Source organism: Clavelina lepadiformis, chromosome 5 (genome assembly GCF_947623445.1).
Source record: "Clavelina lepadiformis chromosome 5, kaClaLepa1.1, whole genome shotgun sequence".
NCBI lineage: Eukaryota > Metazoa > Chordata > Ascidiacea > Aplousobranchia > Clavelinidae > Clavelina > Clavelina lepadiformis.
Window position 1 is genome coordinate 7244243 of NC_135244.1, and position 22164 is coordinate 7266406.

Consider the following 22164-nt stretch of genomic DNA (forward strand, 5'->3'; position numbering starts at 1 on the left):
ATATCCAAAGTCTCAACACCAAAACACTTAGACGTAAAAAACCACAACAGTTGAAACTAAATGTTCTTCTAAGGCAGAGGTGTCCAACCTTTTTGGCCAAAGGGCCACATGCGATTTACCAATGATTGCGCGGGTCACTTGAGTGTTTACTGCTAATTTCTAATTAAAACCCTCACCCCAAAATTCTAATCTTAGAAATAGATTGTGATGCAATAAAATTAACTTGAACAATTGTGCACCCCTGAACTAGAAACTATAGTATATTATCTATCTATTGCTCTATTTATCTATATTATCTATTATATCTACTATGAATTGCTCTATAGTATAGAGCAGTGGTTCTCAAACTTTTTTAAAAGAAAGTACGCAACGGCCTCCTAGCAATTTTTTAAATGTCTTACGGTCCCTTAAAAAATCAACACATATAAACAAAAAACAACACGTTGGTTTTTATGATATCAACGTGACGGGTGTACCTGCTTCTTTGCAACCAGTTTGGCAATGTTTGGTTCCGTTTTGGACAACGCAACCCTAATATCGTGAATCACATTCAACCGGTTTCGAGCTTTTCGCTTGATGGCAAGTAGTGCCGTTTTTTTGGAAGGTGCTTCGCGGTTCCAGAGAATTGTCTCACGGACCCCAAAAGGACCGCGGACCCCAGTTTGAGAACCACTGGTATAGAGCAATAGACAAAGAAAGCAAACAATAAATGCCAATTTCTCGGAATGTAAGTTCGCCATAAATTCAGTTGATTCAGATTCAGTTGATAATATAAGTGATTTCGAAAAATACCGCGCGGGCCACGGGTTGGACACTCTTGTTCCAAAGTATTCAGTATTGAATAGGTCTTTTTAATGTAAAACAACCCAAGAATGAAACATTTTGACAAGAGATGTTTCAATTTGGCCATCTGAGGTCGTCAACCAAAATACGAGCAACAGTAGGATCAGGAATTCCATTATCGGCAGTACATTCAAACCACTGGGTGCCTGGGAGATCGTATAAGTCTGACATGAGCAACTCTGGTCCCTCAGCATCTATGTCTCCCGGTAATAGCTGTAGCAATAACACACTGTTAATGTATATATAGCCTCATGGTGATATATGGAAACTTTTGGTTCTTGTTGGATATATTTACTATCAACAACTTTAAACAAGTGCATAGGGAGGTAATACACTGCTACAACTCCCAACTATATCAACTAAATCCCAAAACTTAGTTTAGTTCGTTTTAAATTACCAAAATATTAACAAATAAAATCATCTCTTATAAATGTTAATTTAGTATAGTAGGCAAGGTTTTTTCCCAAGACTAGTGTCATACGACAGTGAAGTAAGCAAATTTCAAACATTTCCTTTCAATTCATTAAGTGGTAAGTATTTTGCCTGATGATATTACCTGTATTAAAGTTGTGTGATATTTTTGTGAACAGACAAACCTTCTACTAAAAAACTTACCCATGTATAAGAAGGAGCTGGATATCCATCAGCTTCACAATATACATATAACGATGTTGTATTGGCCCAAATACGAATATTAACAGGATGATCTAGAATAAATCATCACATCTAGTTCAACTCAAATAGCAATATTTCCAAAAAAAACGCAATAATAACCAAACAAATACACTAGCACAAATTACATGCAAGCAAAAGGTAAGTCAAACAGGAGACATGTAATTCAAATCGCAATCCTAATTTACTCACATAAAACATTTACAGAATGATTTAACTTCTTAATTTCTCCTTTGTAGGCTGGATGTTCAATGAGGCATTGGAAAGGCCGCTTATGGTCAAAACGTGTAGGGTCTTCTAATATTAAATCAAGTTCGATGTCCCATAGATAATCACTAAAAGAATTCTTTGACACCAAAGGCTGAGCTGAGGTAACAAGCGGCTCACTACCATTCATCCAGGTCAACTTTGCTTCTGGTTTTCCTGCCTTAATTACAATTTGTAATTTTATTTGCTAAAAAATATAAATACAAGTCCAAATACAAAATACTTATTTGTATGGGTATGCAAAAAAACAATTTAGTCTGCAGATATTTGTAAAACATCAGACCATGATATACACATTTACAGCCGATCTAACTGTAAGAAGTACATGCAACCATTACGCAAAAAGTATATGATTTGTAAAACACACAGCACACAATTTGTATTTCAACATACCCTGCTACTACATCGAGCAACAATGGTTTTCGTGTGTTCCAACACAGTCCCATTTCCGATCGGAACGATCTGTGGTTCTTGTGGTGTTACCCAAATATGGACTGGAGTCTTATCGCCAAATGTGGTTGGAGTTTCTACAGAAGACGTTTCACACCAGTAATGCCCTTCATCTTGTACAGTGAGTTGGGTGATTTTGAACATGCCGTTTGTAAGCTGTGTACGACCTCTGAAAGTTTTTATTTTTACTAAAATAGTTATCATGGACATAAATCTATAATTTTTTTTTTAATTCAAGAATTATTTTATTTTTAAAACTGCAATTCTTCTTTGTAGACAATTCAAACCGACCAAGTAAAGTTTACTATAAGTTTATTTAATAATACTACATGAACGAGTAATTGATTCTATACAAGTATACATCATCACTTCTTTGAATCAGTCGACTGGCGATAGATTGCTGTTAAATAGTTATTATTACAGTTCAAACATTGCAAAATTTGAATAACATGGTCTATATTTATATGTTTCAACATTAGAGGTTTTTATATAACCTATAAATTGTCATATATAGAAAAACGCTATGAATAATATATATAGGCTATATATCTGTATACCTACGTATAGTATATAGGCCTATATTGTATATATATACACATTGTTACAAAAATCATTTTACTTGTAATATATATTCATTTATTACTCATGTATAATATGTATTTATACACAGTATATACATACGGAGGCAAGTCGAACTGCCCAAAGGTGGAAACATATCCACCAGGAAATATCCATCCAGCATCCATACGATATTTAGAAGCGTTAGGCTTAAACAACCATCTTAATATATATCTGTTAATATTAGGAACACTGCAGAGAAATGTAATACTTTCACCAGCAACAACATATTCTGTATCTCTTGTTTGTTGCTTGAAAACTTGTCCACAAATCGCTGCATGTAAAAAATTACTTTTAGTTTACTTTCGCTTATTCATACCAATATGCAAAATACAGCAAATGTACTACAATTTTTCCATAAAATTATTATCATAAGGAAATTGGATGCACAATGAGCTTAAAAGATAATGAACAATAGACTTTTCAATAGCCGTTCGCATTTTGAAATGAAAGCGAAAATTTTTTTCTGTGGCCTATATCCCCTATCTACACTATGTTGTGGCCGACCCTGCACACAGTCACAGCAAAACGTGGCGTACAGTTGCACTTTTGCTGTAGAAACTTGAAATTAGGTGACTTTTCTTAAAAAAGGTTCAGTTATCTTTCCATGTTTGTTTTGTAATTTTTGAAATATTGTCATATTTTCATAATTTTGCTCTCTCTCCGCATTGAAGCGTATTAGTCATTCACGCACAACTAACTCGACTAACTGTTCTCTTGTGTTCTCTTCTCGCGGTCGGCTGGTTTTCCACACTGCGGGGGAACTCTCCAAAATTAGAAGGCAATGTTTCATTGACAGTGAATGCTCGTTAACATGATTTTCCTTTACTCAATATTTCAAGTAACTCGAAACAAGTTTATCACAGTCCCGGAAAAACCCCTTACAAAATACATGCAAACAACAAACGCTAATTTAAAGCTTTATAACTCGAAACGTGAGCAGAGTTCGTTTTGTCAAAATTGATCAAAAATTTTATAGCATGATATCTGATATACGTCGTGATGGAAAATGTAAGTTTTGATTACAGGAAGTGCGCATAGCCTAACTAAATTTCTCATTTAAACGAAATGATTCAGTAGAAGCCGTTTAATGTAACCTCGTTTAAAAACAAGCCGTTTTTTATGATTATACTGGTGCGATCTTTAATTTTCCAAATAAAAATATTCGTTTAACATGACCAGACTCGTTTTGGATATTGCTGTGACCGGTTTTCCCTTGTTTCAGATTTGTCTTTGCGCTCGGAACATGCGCGGTTGCTTGTGGGCGTTAGTATCGCTTCGGTGCGTGTTAAGATGCTTTTCGCTTAGATTCATAGGCGTTAGCCTTCAAGTTTGACGACATAGTTCCGGTAAAACTGTAAAATTCCATTATTGAAAAACTAAAACAAACAAAGCAAACCTTGCAGTGAAGAGTTTATAACAAGCAAAAGAAAACACAAGTGGTGGGGCTTCATGTTTTCCATGGCTGGCTTATTCATAAAGTCCGCGATAGGATTATAGTTCAGTAAAATAACAGAGCATATATTGGTACAGAAATGTCAAGAAATAATAGTTTAATAACATATCTTCAAACAAAAACAAAACAAAATATTGGTCATCTGCTAATGACTGCAAGCGCAAGGTATATACGCTGTTCTCTTTAAAAATGACATCCAAGATGGATGTTAAACGCTAATGAATTTAACAAACTGTAATCATGAGAAATACCTTTGAAAAAACAGACCTTTACAAAGGCTTACTGGTGCTTATTAAAACTGTCAATCTGCTCAAAAATTTTACCCATTTGATGACATGTGTAACACATACAATCATAGGACGCTAGTTTGTAAATAACACGCACAGGCCTCGTCGATTTAAGCCAACGGCAAGATTTGCTATGGGAGCGCCGGTTTAATAAATCAACCGTGAATAGTGAGTGTCTATAAACGTCTATAACCGAGATTATTTCAGGGCTGTAATTAAGATAAAATGCCTTTTCTGCATGGCACTCTACTTGAATTCCTCAAGTCAGCAGACCTTCTGTACAACAGACCAAGTACTTTCGTAATATTAAAAATCTTGCTCTTTTGCTGCAGCTATAAACCTTCACCCTGGAATATTATCATAGCATGTCATGTATATATAGGAGTTGATTGATGAAAGTCCGGAAGTGACGGCTTTACGAATTTCTTAGCCAAGTATAATGCGTTAGGTGTTGTATAGTGTCAAATGTTTAATGTCATTCTTCACTCCTTCTACTCACCCTGCAGCTTTACTACTGCAACTGTTTTCTATCTATTTTCTGCTTCCTGTGCTGTTAGAAAGTACCTTGGCTGAAACACATAACAGTTCTTTCTGCTTTTGGTTTTAAATCATGTTTTATGCAACCTGGAAAGGTCTAAGTCTAGCCCACATGGCCATGTAGATAAAACCGTCTCTTACGGTATTCTCTTTTCTACAGCTAAGAAAGTGACAAGGGCGAACGACCGAGCGTAAGCGAAAGATTCATGAAGGACTTTCGAAACTCCAAAGCAGCGGTGGAAAATGTCCGACCCGCAAGTGACCACGATAAGTAGACTTCGCGAGTTGGACACAGCATCACAATAAAACATCTTGATGTATGTAGCAATCTAACCAACCCATTATCGCACGCCTCAGCTTTACAGTAGGTATGAATTGATATGATACGTACAGCGCAAAAATCTGTAAATAAGCCGTTTGTTTTAAGCCGCGTGTTCATAAAATTTTCACGATCCGTCCAATAACTACAACAATCCAATAACTACTGCAACAAAAGGTTTCCCACTCCTGCTCTAAAGTTTGAAATACAAGAAAATCAATTAATTGTAAGCCCATGTTGTTCATATAATACTTGTGAAATGCTAAAAATGTGATACAAATCTGTCAACTTATATACGAGGTCATTCCGCTTGCAACGACCAGATGTAAGCTATATCATTTGGGAATAACAAATTGTTTAGTTGGATTGTACTATTGGCGTGCCACTTTGTTTACGACTACGAGAAATGTTTTCAATATCTACAGTGAAGACGTGATCCATTTCATGTCCATACATAAAACGCATCGGGCTTTATTGAAAGAAGTTCTCATATCCTGTTTGGACTTGGCTGCTGACTTGCGTTTGTTCATATCAGAAGAATCTCATATGATGACGTGCTTCCTGCGTTTTAATAACATGTACTTTTTCCAGTTCTATTGGATTACTTGCCTTAGCTGATAGCTCAGCACCTCATTTCCTCTCCAGTCTAACTCAGACTCCTGATATCTCGATGTCTCACTTTTCTGTTTTCCGTTATTGAAGCGTTTTCCTCATGATGTAAGCTGAGCCACAATGGAACTGCAATGAATTGCAATAATAATAAATTAAACAATTATTGGACGAAAGACTGCGATTGTCCTGTGCGTGCCTATCCGCAGAGGCTTCTCCCCGTCTGGCCGACTTCTTGATAAACAGATTTATGAAATTTCACCAAAAACATGTTGAAACAAAGTGTTTGAAAATCATATTCCTCATAAGAGAACAACGACTTCAACGTAAAAAAGCTGAGCAAAAAATTCAGATGGGCTGGGCTCATATCGTAAATAAAATGAGTAAACAATAATTTTACCATTAGTAGGTCAAGTAGCTAGCCTGTTGTTAAAGATAGGCAGTTAAAAGAACGGATTTAGCAAAAGTTGATTGAAAAATATAAATGACCGTAGATTTAGGATACGGGAGGATTAGGTTCCTATATATTAAAATACAAGTTATGGTAAAAAATAGCTTGGAACATACGAGTTTTTCGGTGTGCCGTAATCAACTTAGTAACAGCCAAATGAAAATTGTCTGTGCTCAGAATCAAAATGAGCCGGGCTCGGAATTAAAATGGGCTGAACTCAAAACCAGTTTTAGTCAAAACACCCTATTACCGACACTAGTGCATTTAGGGGGATAGACCATGCTCGTCTTCAAAACCTGTTTGTGGCCATAGGGTTTTTCACTTCATCTTCCTTTTCTTTCGGCAACTTACTTATCAGCTGTACCAAGCTTCTTTTTCTATAAGATCCAATAGACAAACATTATTTTTTGTTCTTTTTTTATATCGTACTGTGGAAATTTTAAATTTTTTATCTGGACCGAACAAGAGCCAGTGTTGTTAATGCCTTGCCCCAGACATTACGGCAGTATCTTTGTAGGGGTATCGAACACAGGCCGCATTATGGCGAGACCAACGCTTTAACCGCTTCGAGTTAACAATGTATAGTTTGTGCATGAGTTGATTTTTGTTTAAAAGGGTTGCTAAAACTCGATCATTAAAAATAGATTTTTGTAGATTTATGTTATTACGTAATGTCTTTCAACTCAAGTTACGAAGAAGCGATAACTTTTCCTGTGAAACTGTTGTAATAGTCGTGGAAAGTTAAAATGGAAAGACGTAGAAAAGTCAAATTTACGATACGATGTTTACGATTTAATGTAAACTGATTTACATTAAACTGTAACATTAATATTGCTACCCTCAGCTACTGGTGTTGTTTTGTTCCACATTCCACAGGCACGCTAAGATAGTTCTTCATTTTGCGCTATATAATCACGAAAGTTCACACATGACATATTTGCATAGATCATAAAAATATCAATTTAACAAAACATGCACATTACATTATTATTGCCTAGTTCTAAATAATGTAAACAACGTGTTACATCGACAAAGGAGTAAATTGGAAAATTAAAACAAAATCAAGCTCAGAATTTGAAATGAGCTCAAGATTTAAAAATAATAAAAACCTCCACATTAAACAACTTAAACGCTAGGATTCATTTAAAAATCCATAGATATTATTAAATGATATTTAATAATATCACCTATTCATGATGTTACGAAAAGGATATGATGGGTTCCACCAATGCAATACTCGAAAGGATAAAACAGAACACAAAACAATCACATTTCCAGCAGCTTCTTTGTATCTGTCGTAACAAAGAGTATCAGATGCAAATCTGATCTAAAATAAACTACCTGTAAGCGATTCAGTCTCAGATATTAAGGGTAAGGCTAACCTCGCCATTGGAAGAGGTTTCAAGCGTCTCCTCGTATCATGAAATATAAGCTTGATCTTCTGACTGGTCATGTCACCACTGATAGTAACATACGTCTACAATAAAAAAACACTTTTAAAAACATTTGAAATAAATGTTTGTGATGTGCAGTATTACTACCAGAATGTAGTAGGGCGGTATTATTGTAATTACTGCTATCTACAATGTTATCTCAAATTCCAATGCATGCACAGATTTCTGTTGCAACCTTGTATATGTATTTGTTTAACAAACATCACACCTCAAACCCTAACAAACAAGAGACAGGAATACAGATCAATGAGATCATAATGAAGCTTGATTTTGAATGCACCTTTGTCAATGTTAAGCCAGTAATTTGTGATTTTGATAAGTCCATAAAATTCTTGCAAACAACTTGCAACAAACTGCAGTTGTCTTCAGGGTTAAACCATATTTCGCTGTCCTTCATTTTTCTTAAATGAATGGAAATCTTCTTTGGAGGTGACTTCATTTTGAAATTAAAAATGCACTGGAACAAATAAGGACTGCTTGAAAAAATTTGCAAGATAAACAATAAACATATCAATATCAGTAAACCAAAATTGATGGTTTGACCAAAACCAGCTGATTTTAATTGCACTTTTATAAAATATTATGCATTAAAATCAAAGATTTTTAATTGAAAGTCAAAGTACAAGTGTACAACAACACACACTTCATCACCTGTTTGTTGTGAAGCTTGTGCCACTGCATCAAGCACTGTAATCCTTCTAGATTGTGAAGATTTTCAGAAGAGAATGATGAAGTCAAAGAATACTGAGGAAGAACGTTATGCATCGCCCTTATAACGTCTGGACAAAAACCCTTTCTTCTTTCAAAAGATTTTTCCACAGCATTGCATATCAATCGTTTGGATTGTGGCACTTTCAAATGCAGTTTAGGCTTATAACAAGACCAAAGTCTCCTGAAGAAAGCTGCTGTGCAAGTAACAGCATACGAATCACGGCACAGTAATGAGAATTTTCCTATTGTTTCAGGTAAAATATAATCCGACAAAATAAACCATAAATCAAGTGGGTAGACTCTTTCACTCGACTGCTCTGCTTGGCCCTGATGCAAATTACGATTGCCTGAAAATTCAGAATTTAATTATTACGTGATACAAATACCTGTTTATATATTTATATTATATATATGAATGGTACTAGGCAGTATCCAACAGCAACATGCACATTGTGACATTAAGCAAGGTATATACAGTTAAAAATAGTAAATGAAATACTGTTAATTTCAGAAGTTTCCATAATCTGCTTCAATATAACCAATGTACGGTGCGATCTGTTCGCAGTTTTAGTTTAAGCATTATGTAAAAAGTTTTACACTTAAATATTTATGCAAATATACCAGTTATAACACCATTCTGTTCCAGATGAACATTTTCATCAGTCAAGGTGGTGTGACCAACAAATGTATCATCATCATATTTTTCAAACCACTGTAGATCATCTAAACACAAATACTGATCATTTCAATACATGAATAATATTAACCAATGACAAGCCAGTTCAAGTGATCAAGATGTAACCTAGAGTAAATGTAAGCAAGACTTAATTAAAAGATGAATTCCTTTTCAGTGTTGAAAAATCATAAAAATACTTTCTTTCAAATACAAATGTGTATGACTGCGTTAAACAAAAGTCTCTATGTTCTTTGTGTACTCCCGAAATGCAAGGGTAGTTTACCATACAAAACATTATGTGCTTATTACATGTGTTACTCCCTTCCTAAAACTTGAAATAATAAAACTTATATCACTGGCCACCAAGAAATTTGTTACAAAAGTGTTCAAAATATGATACTGTTTTCAGCTTAAGGCTACAATCTATGTCAGCTATGTCAGCATGCGGTCCAGATAACAATTTTAGTTGTAATGTATGCCCAGTAATGATAACTTCTCTACATGCTAATAAGCAGTAAATTGTTGAGAAAACTCTTGCTGAGAATATTTGATTAAAACAAACTGATTTTATCCTAGACCCATTGAGTCGATCCACAGTTAAAATGCTTTAACTTCAGTTCAGGCTTCACAAAATTTTGTTTTACAGGTTCTACTCGAGTTTGGGTTTGCATACGTTTATTCTGTTCCGAGTTCAGGTTCAGCGAAGTTAATATATGATTCGGTTCAAGTTCAAATTTTATTATCCAGCGAATGGTTTTTTTAATTTTTTCTATTATACTGCCCAAGGAGCATTTTCTTAGCTGATGGATTTTCATCAGCAGTGGGAATTTCTTAGTTTAGGACTTTCCACATTTAAATGTAGGCATACTACTAACACACTTTCAAAAACTTTTCAAAAAGGTTACTGCATTTAAAATGTCGTTATGATCAAAAAAGGGATGACTTCGGTTCGGTTTTATGCCTTTCTGTCTTAATTGGTTCAGGTTCCGAAAAAATTTTATGTACAGCCAAACTTCGTTAATCTAGCCCACTTTGTTTAGTCACAAAATGTTGGTTTAGCAAGATATCCGGATAATCGAAATCAAAATCTGTTGCTTTTTTTCAGCTGAAATTTCTACCCTTGCTTGTGTAGATGGTGGCTGTGATGAAGACATGCTTAGGTACAATCTGACTAGTATTTATTACAGCTTGCAATGCTGAACTGTGACTGTAGGCTTCCTACTGCTTCATACTCAAGCAGTCAAGCCAATAGGATTGAGCGGGAACATGTCACAATGGTCATAAATCAGAGTTTTGTAGGGGAAAAGCTTGGTACACACTAATGTATTTTAAATGGGAAAAACTAGTCAGTGTTACAAAACCGTTTGTAAAAAACAAAAAAGAATGTTACGGCTAACCTAGAAACAAAAATATATTTTTCGTGAATGCTTTTTGTAAACTAGCTTGTCAGCACTGACACAGCGTTTCGTGTTACAATGATCTCATCTAACGATCTCACTGCTGCTATCATTGTGTGTAGATAATTGGCTATTGTTTTCGTCATCTACGATCAATGCACAAAAACTTGATTTCACAACCGATCTTTTGTGCTCCGCAATTCACAATACAGTTTATCAGATCTTTTTTCTATTGACTCAGCAAATAAATTCCGAGCTTATAAATTGAAGTCAGGCAGTAGAGTAAATATGCATGGGAAGAAATTCGTTCCCTGAAGTTTTGTGTTGGATAGCGAGGATTTCGGTTGTTCTGGGCACAGATTAACAAGGTCTGACTGTATTGGGCTCTCGCTTGGGTTCAGTTTCTCAAAAACATTCGCTCAAACCAGTTTAAAGGTTCAGTTCTGGTTCAACACCATGCCTAGAACAATATGCTGACCTGCTTTGTGCTCAAGTGCTACACAATCTAAAAATTACATTGATTCATTAAAGTTTGGGTTGAACTTGATCATGTGTGAAAGGTTATTTAACAGGCAACCTCTATTAAAATCTTAAGGTCGTTTTGGCCAGTTAAGTATTTCGGTTGGACACAATTGATCTATATATTCTGAATTGTCATTAGAGAGATAAAAAGTTGAGAAAACTTATTACATTTTACATGACCTATATTGAAGGTTTTTTTCAGAAAGTTTAAGATTTGTTAACTGCGATCATTACATTTACAAATTTTTTGCAACCAACTCAGAATGTTTGAAAATATGTTGTAAGTTGACTACACATTAATTTGGTTTCATCACCAAGTGAAACAACTACATTTTTTATCATTTTGCCTTTCTTCAGCATTCTGCATAAGATTTGTAACAACATTTGCCCCATACTTTTCTCTCCTTTAACTATAGTGATATTAATAATTTAATCGTTTCATTGTTATGCTGCTGTAATGAAGGTTAAATCGAACCTTTTACAATATTTCTGCAAAAATATAAACAGCATGGTAAGAGTTATAAATAAAATGCCCTACTGTTTCATTATTTTAAAGAACGACTCGCATTGATCATTAGATTAATTAATAACATATATAATCAGGGTTGCCATCAGTCTCAACTCAAAAATAAGGACGACTAGAAAATGAACGAGGAATACCACCTTAAACAGTGTACAACAAGAGAAAGCAACCAATGTTCCTAATAAAAAAAAAAAAAAACAAGACACTATCTGCATGTTCATAATTTTGGTATCTCTTTGGTACAAAATGGTATCCGTAAAGGTGACAAAATGCCCAAAATAAGGACAAAAGTGCCCACCTTCGCCCTAAAAATAAGGACGAGAGTGAAAATAAGGACATTTCTTAGAAAAAAGGACAAACATATTTTCTAAGACACGGACCTTTAAAATAAGGACAAATCTTAGAAATAAGGACGGTATGGCAACCCTGTATATAATGCTTGTCTTTACATTTCTATTTAATTTGTTTACAATGTGACTTTGGACTGGTTGGAAATTGTTAACTAGGCATTTGGGAAAAACCATCGGCTTTTTTGCGAGATTTGTGTTCCTCTCTTATTATGACCAGCTTAAAACCTAAATTATCATATATGGACATGGTAAAAGCAAGGCCAAAAATTCTTACAAAAAATGCAACTTAAAATGAGGTTTGATAGTATTAATTTTCATTTTAAACTAGCAAGTTAGATATTTTTACCTGTTTCACTTTTAATGAAAACTTTTGCATGTCCTTTCTTTAACCTATTTGGTGTGTGCTCAGAATTTGCAAAATGATTAATGGTAAAGTCACCTGTAAATAAATTTGGTTTTAGCTTGTTAAGTACCAGTTTGTAAATACCAAAATGCACTGAGTGAGCAAAGCAAAGTTGGGAGTTCTAAAGTAGGCTAGACAAAGAATTACTGTATGACAACATTAGGTAAGCTTCTAAGTTATTTGATGGCTATGAAAACTAAATTGCGACAGATACCACACACTGACATACCATGCAAGTTATTGGAGTAGGCCTTTAACTTCAAACCTTTATGATTCATAACTTCAGCATTTCGTCACAGGAAAACAAAAGTTTAGCACCATGAAATAGGTTATTGATTAATTAAATTATTGATAAATAAGGAAATGGTTAGATGACTGACCTACTGAGAAAGTGCTGCAGATACAGCCCTGTATGGTGTAGGCCCTTGGGTTGATCCAATAAGAAAACCAGCTGAAACATGCAAGCCTGGTAACATGACAGAGAAGTAGCTGTAAACTATTTTAATGTCAAATAACATAAATTTGGTATCAACAATATGCCGAAATACTGTAAATCACAAAACGAATTGAAAGTACACTTCCTAGGCAGCTTAGCTCACGTCTACTCAATCAAAAATTTGAAAACGATTTATTATCACAGCCCAACAAAAAAAATTTTTTTATGAGATGCCCGCGATGTTTCAACAGATTCAGGGTAATTTGAGGTCGCTGATTCCGAATTTGGCATTGGTTTTGCTAAATTGGTTCTAGTTTTCGAGATATGGTTATTTTCTTTATTTCAGCATTTTTCACTATTTCTGGCATTAGTGACGGTGTTTTAGCTATCACGTCATCGTTTGTGTTTAGGTTGAAACCTCAGAATAGACTCAATTGTGATTCTCATTAAATAAACCTGCCTTATTTGTTGATGTACCGATAAAAATTCGCTAATTTCTCCTGATTTCTTGAAATATTTAATGCACTGAAGGCAAGAATCGCTGACCTTGATCAAGTTTGCTTCATTCGAGTTGCAGGTGTATAAAGCGTTACTCTTCGTAAAACCAGTTAGTAAGGCGACCGGTTGAACACTGCAAAAGCATTCCCATACCTGCGTTTACATCAGTACCAGATTTGCAAGAAACAGATATTGAGGAAAAGCATGAAATGAAACATTTACGAAGAAAGCTCTTTCACTCTCGAACAGTTCACACAAAAGGAGCTTAATGATCTTACCAGAGACCTTAACTTATCAAAAGAAGCATCTGAGGTTTTAGCTTCCAGACTGAAGGAGAATAACTGTCTAAAGGCGGATGCAAAGAAAACAGCTTACCGGACTGGAGAAGAGGAACTCTTTCCCTTCTTCAGTCAAGATGAAGACCTTGAATATTGAAATGATATAACTGGACTTCTCCTCAAAATGAAAGTCCTAGACTACAAACAAGAAGACTGGCGATTGTTTATAGACAGCTCTACCAGAAGTTTAAAATGCATTCTGTTGCATAATGGCAACTGCTATGCATCTTTGCCAATTGCTCATTCAATAAAACTGAAAGAAGAGTATCAAAACGTCAAATCAATTTTACAGAAGATCTGCTATGCAGAGCACCATTGGTCAATTTGTGTTGACTTAAAGATGGTGAACGTTTTGCTTTGGCAGCAAAGTGAATACACTTAGTATCCCTGCTTTATGTGCTTGTGGGACCGCAGGGCAAAGACCCAGCACTGGGTAAAAAAGGCATGGTTCACAAGAGATAATGTGGAAGTAGGCAAAGCAAATGTGATTAAAGAACCTTTGTTTCAAAGAAAGAAGATCATTTTACCACCTCTCTATGTCAGGCTGGGGCTCATGAAACAATTTGTAAAGGCTTTAGATAAAGATGGTGATTGTTTTAAATATTTTTGTAGATGTTTTCCAAAACTGACAACCGAAAAATTGAAAGCAGGCATTTTTGATTGGCCTCAAATTCTCAAATTAATCAATGATTCAAATTTGGAAGAAGCAAGAACAATATGGAATTCCAAGCTTGGTCTTGTTTTGTGTCTGTGGTGAAGAACTTTTTTGGAAACCACAAGGCAGAAAACTATGCAGAGCTGGTAGAAAACATGCTCGAGGCCTACCAACAGGTAAGGGCAAATATCAGCATTTAAGTGCATTATCTCCACAGCCATTTGGATAAATTTCCTGACAATTTGGGAGATTTTTCTGAAGAACAAGGGGAGAGATTTCATCAGGACATAAAGGTGATGGAAGAAAGATACCAGGGCAAATGGGAGAAAAACATGATGGCAGACTAATGTTGGTGTTTTCAGCATGATTGTACTGACGTCCGCCATAAAAGAAAGTCATACAAAAAGCGATTCACCAGCAACTATATATAAAAACAGACTTATTACGCACTGATTGCTTTAGTATTGTGATATTTATGCATTTGACTATATTACTGACTATTGTCCAAGTACAGTACTTCCTCGATTATCCGGTCAAGTTGGGTCAATATTTTCAAAAATCTGACCGGATAAGCAAAAAAAACGGATAATTGAATTTGTATTTTTACCGAGCACGCACGCAAATCGCCGCCATGGGCCTGACACCCGCTATGGGACGATCAGAAGATCAGATCGATCAGAAGGACGCGGGCGACCCGCGACGCGCGCAAGACGAATTCTATACGCCACAATTCCGGAGCGCTCCAAAAGCGACCGGATTCGGCGATGGGCTCATCCCGCTTCACTCGCCGTTACTGAGGGAATCCTCGTTAGTTTCTTTTCCTCCGCTTAGTAATATGCTTAAATTCAGCGGGTAGTCTCGTCCGACCTCAGGCCGAAATGTAAGAGACGTCACACGTGCCGAGGATCGACGACGTTCGCGATCGATCGCGGCGACTTGGCGAAACGAGGACACCTCTTCGAGGTCGATCCGCCGCCGCCGCGCTCTCCGATCGCGTGCCGGACCCTTGCTGACTTCAACGGGATGGCGGAGACACATGTCTCCGTCCGACTCCGCATTCGCCCGGGCGCGCCGGGATTGCTTTTCAGACGACCCTGAGGCGGGCGTGGTCCCGGGATTAACCCGAGGCCGCAATTCGCGTTCAGAACGTCGATGCTCAATGTGTCCTGCAATTCACACTAATTCACGCAGCTAGCTGCGTCCTTCATCGACTCGCGAGCCGAGTGATCCACCGCCAAGAGCCATCATCGTTTATCGTTTCAGCTTCTACGAAGCAGTCACAGGTTTGAATGTGAGCGCCGAGCGGACGATCTGACGACCGTCACTTGAAACCGCGGGGGTACTCGACGCCCGTGAAAGACTTGTGCCTTGTCGAGCGCCTCAACGGGCGCGTCTTGACCTCGACAAGCGCGAGAGGCGGTCGGTTTCCCGGCGACGCCGCCGCAGCTCGAGCGGGAGCCTCCGTTCGTTTCGATAATGATCCTTCCGCAGGTTCACCTACGGAAACCTTGTTACGACTTTTACTTCCTCTAAATGATCAAGTTAGATCGTCTTTTCGGACACCGGTTCGGCCGTTGCCAGCCGCTCCGGGTCCAATCGGAGGACCTCACTAAACCATTCAATCGGTATGGTAGCTACGGCGGCGGTTCAACGTCAATTGAAAAATAAAAACCAGAGTAATCTCACGCATATGATAGTTGCAAGTGCAATCATGCGAAGAAAAACGACCTCCCAAAGTCATTGATCACTCGGCCGGATAATCGAATGCCGGTTAAACGAGGGACGGATAATCAAGGAAGTACTGTATATTACAGTTGGCTGAGACCTGAAACCTAGTATTGCCTTATGTGTGGCATGAGTGGAATTTCCAAAAATGAAAAATCTAAATATCTCAAAAACTAGAGCCAATTGAGAAAAATGATTGCCATTTTTGAAATCAGTGACACCAAATTAGCCTAGAACCGTTGTCAAATCTTTGGCATAAAAAATTGTGTTGACCAGTGAATTATCTGCTTGAGTTCTTGAGATCAGTGGTTCCCAACCTTTCTACGACGGGGGACCGCTAAAGATTTAAAAAAAAAGTTCTCGGACTGGCAACAAAAGGTCGTAAAGAATAGAACAGATGCTTCTAATCTTTTTGTTAACCAAAGTTATCGCTGCGTTTGCAGTACAAACGAAGGCGAGATACCCCACTTTTACTGCTGTGAATCGGCCAGGCATAAAATAAGTTTTACTTGGAGTAACAACTTCGCAATGCTTATGATTCCATATTAAAACTAGCTTGGCAGAAAGTAAGATACTTTGCGGACTGGCGGTTGGGTAACTTCTTTAGACCACACTTAAGCACATTGCAAGGACCCTGATTTTCGAAAAGAAATCGTGCATGCGAAGATGAAAATTTTGGTGTGATGGCATGCACTGAAACTTTAATTGTTTGTTTATTTATTATAAATTTGCATTTAAACAACCAGCTTTTCTCTGTTTATTGTAAATCGGCATGAAGATAAAAAATTCAGCGTGCATGTTGATAAATCTCCTGTGTGCAGCTATCACACTTTCCACTATGGATAAGGACAGAGACTACCCCTTAAGTTGTACGAAACAAACATAATTTGCAGCAGACAATGGTTTACAACAAGAAAGTTCACAAAAATATAAAAGACTTTTTTAAATAATTGCAGAAAATTGAATAAAGCTAGCAAGGAGATGGGCTGGAATAAATTGCAAATTACTAAATGGTGACAAAAGCAAAAATATCTTAGCAAGAGCCCAAGAGGAATTTGACATTTCAAGATCAATGAAGTGCTTACATTGCCAATATTGCTAAAAGTGTTTGCTTTGGGCCGGACTGCAGAGTATGGCCGTTTCCAGCAAAATCTTGGGTGCGCCAAACAATCAAAAAAGTCATTAAGTGCAAAATAACGTGCCTTAAGTGAAGCACTAAAGCTCACGAAAAGCAGTATGGAGTGCGCCAATGCCAAACTCTGCAGTCTGGGCTTTAGGTAGTTTTAAGAACCCTGTCGGCCTGCCAAGAACAAGGTGAATGTGTCACAGTCCACCGTTGCTTTTCGGCCAGCTTACGCTGAAAAAGAAACATCAACATAAGAAATTGGTGGTCAAAGTAGCAACAACAAATCTTTTAAAAAAATTCTTGTTTGAGCGTCCCTTCTTTTTACAATTTTACCCCCTTTTGAAGCATTCTCTTGTTTTGTCAAACACCTGTGAATTATCTACGAGTTGCATTGGGAATAACAAAAACTATCCCCATGTAAATCACTTGTAAGATCAAAGCCTTAAGGGCTCGCAATACTTACGTACGAGAAAAAGTTCAGAATACCGTCCTGACCATTAACGGCCATACAGTAGAATGAGTAGATCATAAACTTAGTTTTGGCAGAAGCAAATGGTTAACGTTTTGGGGAAGCCCCTTATAGGGTATTGATTACTAAAAGATGTAATTGTTTCTCCAAAATTCTAACCTTGGTTCCTGCGCTTTGGCCACTATATTCATGCACATAATGTGCATGAAAAAAATCCTAACATGTTTGTGTGTTAATCTGTTATAATATTTTCCATAGGGTATAATGCCGACTTTACTTTGCGGAACCCCAGTCAGTTCAATCCGAGTCAATTCAATTCTGGTCAATACAAACTCGCTAAGAGGTGAAAGTTGATAAATAACTATGTTATAAAAAATAATGTTGCTTTTGTAAGCGTGACAATATTTACTCTTTTAGGTAAATTAGTTGCTGATGTCTTCAACTCTGATTGGCAGCACCAAAACAAAGGCAATCAGCAAAGGCGGGACCATTTTCAAAGTGGTATACCCATTGAGGTAATTAGGAAAGCGCATCGAGGAAGGCTAACATTTTGTTTGATCTAAATTTTTATCTCTGCCTAAAGCGCTAAAATACAAAGAGCAAGAAAATAGCGCTTTTACTCCTCGAAACAAAATGTATTCTCGTATTTGTGCAAGCAGTAGATAGCTATATTTTTGACGTTCAATTTTGAGACGGATTTTGTAATGCCGAATAATCGCCTATTGTAATTTTACAATGATGAGCTAAACTTTTGATACACTGACCTCCTTGTATTGCGTACTCCGTACTCTCATCATAAAGAGTTTTGTAACGTGCTTTCTCTCAACATCAGTCTATGCAACTTAATTAAACGGTAAAAAAACTCGTTTCAACAATGACAATATTTAATTATCTGCTGGCATGAAACTTTGAAGTAGCCTATAGCCTAGTGGCAATGGGTAAAATTCGTCTTTGATCATTCTTATACCTTTTTTTAATACCAGTCTTGATTCCGCTTGGGTGATTTCTTGGATAAACAGAAGTGTCAAACTAGGATTCAATATCCAGGTTGATGTTCTTGAAAAAGTATTTGGTTTTGATTTCATAAAGCAAACCATCTGTGTCTGTGAATAATAGCTTAGACGTTTTTTCTGGGTACTTTGTCTTGATGTAATTATAATGAAAGTCGTACATTAACGTTTTGGATAAATCCAAAATGCTCATGCCAAGGGTAGATTGGCTTGTTAAAATATAGTTTTGTTTGTTTCATATGAGTTTCAGTTAGGTTTTCATCAAACATGGTTGCACGATCAAAGTTGGATTTAGCTGCTAATTTCACCGCTTTGTTTCTTGAAGTCATCAAATTTACATCAATTCTATTTCGTATGTTTTCCATTGTTTTTTCAAATACGATATTATTCATAACCTTGAAGAAATTGTTTTCAAAGTCATTTTTTGCTAGCATTTGGAGGTTTGTGTTTAGGTCAAAGCGTTGTTTCAACCATGCAGATTCTCCAAATACTATCCCACGATGAATTTTTGTTATTTTAAGTTCGCGACTTTCGTATAATTCAGTGTTTCGTGGTGAACAACGTAATTTCTTTTGTTGTTTAAATTTGGAATTAATTTTTCTACTTTGTTTATCTCAAGTCCTTCTGGTGCAAATAGATAGTCATTTCAATGCCGCCTACCACGCGAGACCAGAAGTTGTGTAGTACCGAGCAGAGTCGAGTTGATAATGATTTGAACAGGTTTCCCGAAAGTTTTGAAAAACATCAGCGAGAAGAAAGACATCCGTATATCAGGTAGAGATCATGATTTCATTTTCTCAAAGAGTTTGTTTGCATCTGTTCCTTGGAGATTTTCTTCAGATTTTGAACTAAATTGAAATTCTTGTTTAATATCACATTGTTTCATTAACCACCGAAGTCCGAATGGACTTTAGTTCCGGTATTGTTTTCAAAAATCTAGATTGCTTTGTTTTTCATTACTAAGAGAAACAACTTTTTGCCATACCCTTTGTGGTTGGGAACGACTGTGCGAAATTTTGTTCGAGAAAGACTTACCTTCAACGAATTTTAATGGTCTAAAAATTTCTTGAATTTTATTTTGAAAGGAGGTAAACCATTGTGGTTTTATCGGTACAGGAGGAATGTAATTCATAACTCAATCAGCAAACTTATTCATTTTAGATTTTGCTAGGTTTTTAAGGGTTTTTTTTGGGGGGGGGGGGGCTTTCGAAACTGATGGGATATTAAGAGTTGGCTTTAATACTCGAGTTTTGATATCAGGAATTGGTGCATCTAAAAAATTTGTTGATTCATTCCTTTGGAAGCTTTGCTAATCTTTTTATATTATAAGATATTTAATCTTAAAGTAATTTTTATACTTTAAGAAATTTCTAACTTTTTATAACTTATCATATCATAAAGTCACATGACCTAATTTGAACTTATTTGACCTGTCCTAGTACCTTACCGTAATTAATAGAATATTTTTAAATGAAGTTAATCGTCCTCAAACCTAAATTAAACCTTTTTTCAAAATGAACCGGAAACGGCAAAATATTATTACTAATTTCGTTATAGAAACTGGGTTATACCAAGCAGTCAGCAACTGTAAGGCTCAAGTTATGCTTAATGTTGCCTATCGAAAGTAACATGCTCAAATTAGTAAATGTACAAAGAGATTAAGGATGTAAATTATAAGAACATACTGTAGATCGCAATACAGAACAAGATTAAAGCTACTATAGAAGAGAGTCGCTCGTGATGGGATATTGCCCAAGACGGGACAGCGCGAAAAATTCTTTCAGCCACAAGGTGACATAGAATTGACTTTTGTTTTAAGTCCATTACATTGCCGTCTTTCTTTTGACACATTAACAAAAAACTAGCATATTTTGTGTTTTGAGCTATTTTAATTGACAGAAAAAAGAGCCTAAATTTTAAATTCTGCCACGATTTTGTTGCTCCATATTTAGGTTTTAATTTGACGTTGCAGTTGAGTTTCTTTCGTTATAGCCTACTGTAACAATTAAAAGACTTGAGTTAATATACGATAACTTAAAAATTGGCAAACTCAGCGGTTTGTCATTCATAAACGGTTTATTGACAGTGTGATAGCTATTTTATGACGAAAAACATTGTTTCGACTTGGGGAATTAGCGTTATTTTTCAATGACGTTGAGATGGATTTTTGTTATAACGTTTAACTTAATTTGGATGAAAACGTTTGTATTTGTATCAGGTTTAATACAAATTTATCAAAATTTATTACGATACGAACGAAAAAATTACAAAACACGTATAGCGTTAAATTGAACAAAAACGTTTATATTATACCATACTTAAGAAATTAAATTATAAACTAAAAAATATTTATTTAAAAAGGACAGTGTGTACATCGCAACCAAAAAGCTTTGGTAGCATTATCAAACAAGCTCATCTTTAAAATTAATTAGTAAACTGCGAAAGCTTCGCCTGTGCTTGAAATGGAAACAAAAGTAGGCTTACTTTGACATTGTGGCTTATTCTCCATCCATAGTTTGCCTTTCATAATCTACAACAAAATAATTTTTTGTTTAACAACAATAAACGGTGGAAATAAATGGCTACACAGTTTTTTAGAAGATCATCTTTTGTTGTTTGTTTGGTCAGTCAGTCAATTTACTCGTCCGTTTGACAGTGAAATGATGCAAACTTTATATCCAATCATTTTGGGAGAGAGCAGTTTTCCTAAATGTGTCCCATCTAGTGGGCGTTTGAATAAACACGTTTAATGTTTACTAGGCATAGTATACGCTTGTATTTTCTCCAAAAACAGACAGGACATGCTTATAAACGTGCTTATACAAAAAAAAACATGTACTTAAATCATAGTCAATACATAGGCCTACCAAGTATGTATTGACTATACTTAAATCAATTACTTTACATTTTAAACTTATCCTTGCAAATAAAGGTATATATACTTCATGGCTTTTTCTCTCTCTCTCTCTCTAGATATATAGCCTATTATCTCAGGAGCAAACTTACTCTGAAGTTCCGCAACAACAGTTTAAAAGATGACGATGTAGACTGGTCTGATGAACCGGAAGTCCCCATCTTGAAGTGAATACACAGGCAGGCAAGTGTAATGCTAGTTGTAAGCTCATACGCTAATTTAAACGCAATGTGTTTAAAATCTAAGCACAAATTAAAAATCAAAATAGTCCACAAACTCGTTGGCTAGAATCTCACAGAGGTTTGTGGCAAGCGAATGTCACATTTATTAGAACTTATGCTAGAGTCCTGCAGAGAATTTTCGCGAGTATAAGTCTATTATCCTTTTCGAGGATAGAAGGGTCAGAGAAGCTAAGTTCAAAATCAAACAAATTGTTAGCAAAAAGACT

At 36.1% G+C, this 22164-nt stretch overlaps 2 protein-coding genes and 1 non-coding gene across 3 annotated transcripts; all 3 read right to left on the reverse strand.

The window, feature by feature from the left end:
- Positions 1-897: 897 nt before the first annotated feature.
- On the reverse strand, positions 898-2376 carry LOC143458929 (nectin-2-like). The gene is made up of 4 exons (XM_076955839.1): positions 2176-2376; positions 1708-1942; positions 1459-1550; positions 898-1056 (listed from the first exon to the last, which is right to left on the reverse strand). The coding sequence occupies exons 1-4, from the start codon at positions 2374-2376 to the stop codon at positions 898-900; spliced, it is 687 nt and encodes a 228-aa protein (XP_076811954.1).
- Positions 2377-2919: 543 nt separating this feature from the next.
- LOC143458930 (transmembrane protein 183-like) lies at positions 2920-17646 on the reverse strand (the record flags this gene model as incomplete). Its single annotated transcript, XM_076955841.1, has 10 exons — positions 2920-3124; positions 7697-7801; positions 7892-7986; positions 8244-8420; positions 8615-9021; positions 9296-9397; positions 12489-12581; positions 12775-12810; positions 12926-13011; positions 17609-17646. Coding segments are annotated over 10 exons (1200 nt in total), but the record flags the coding sequence as incomplete, so codon positions are not given.
- On the reverse strand, positions 15562-15715 carry LOC143461344 (5.8S ribosomal RNA). The gene has a single exon (XR_013118037.1). It is a non-coding gene; the product is annotated as a 5.8S ribosomal RNA (ribosomal RNA).
- Positions 17647-22164: the final 4518 nt, after the last annotated feature.

What these genes read in the sequence shown, in the direction of transcription:
- LOC143458929 (XM_076955839.1), bottom strand. Translation starts at nt 2,376, where the DNA reads ATGTTCAAAATCACCCAACTCACTGTACAAGATGAAGGGCATTACTGG. An exon ending in TTGCTCGATGTAGTAGCAGG is followed by an intron (nt 1,943 to 2,175) that starts GTATGTTGAAAT and finishes ATTGTAATTAAG; the next exon opens with GCAGGAAAACCAGAAGCAAA. An exon ending in TCATTCTGTAAATGTTTTAT is followed by an intron (nt 1,551 to 1,707) that starts GTGAGTAAATTA and finishes GATTTATTCTAG; the next exon opens with ATCATCCTGTTAATATTCGT.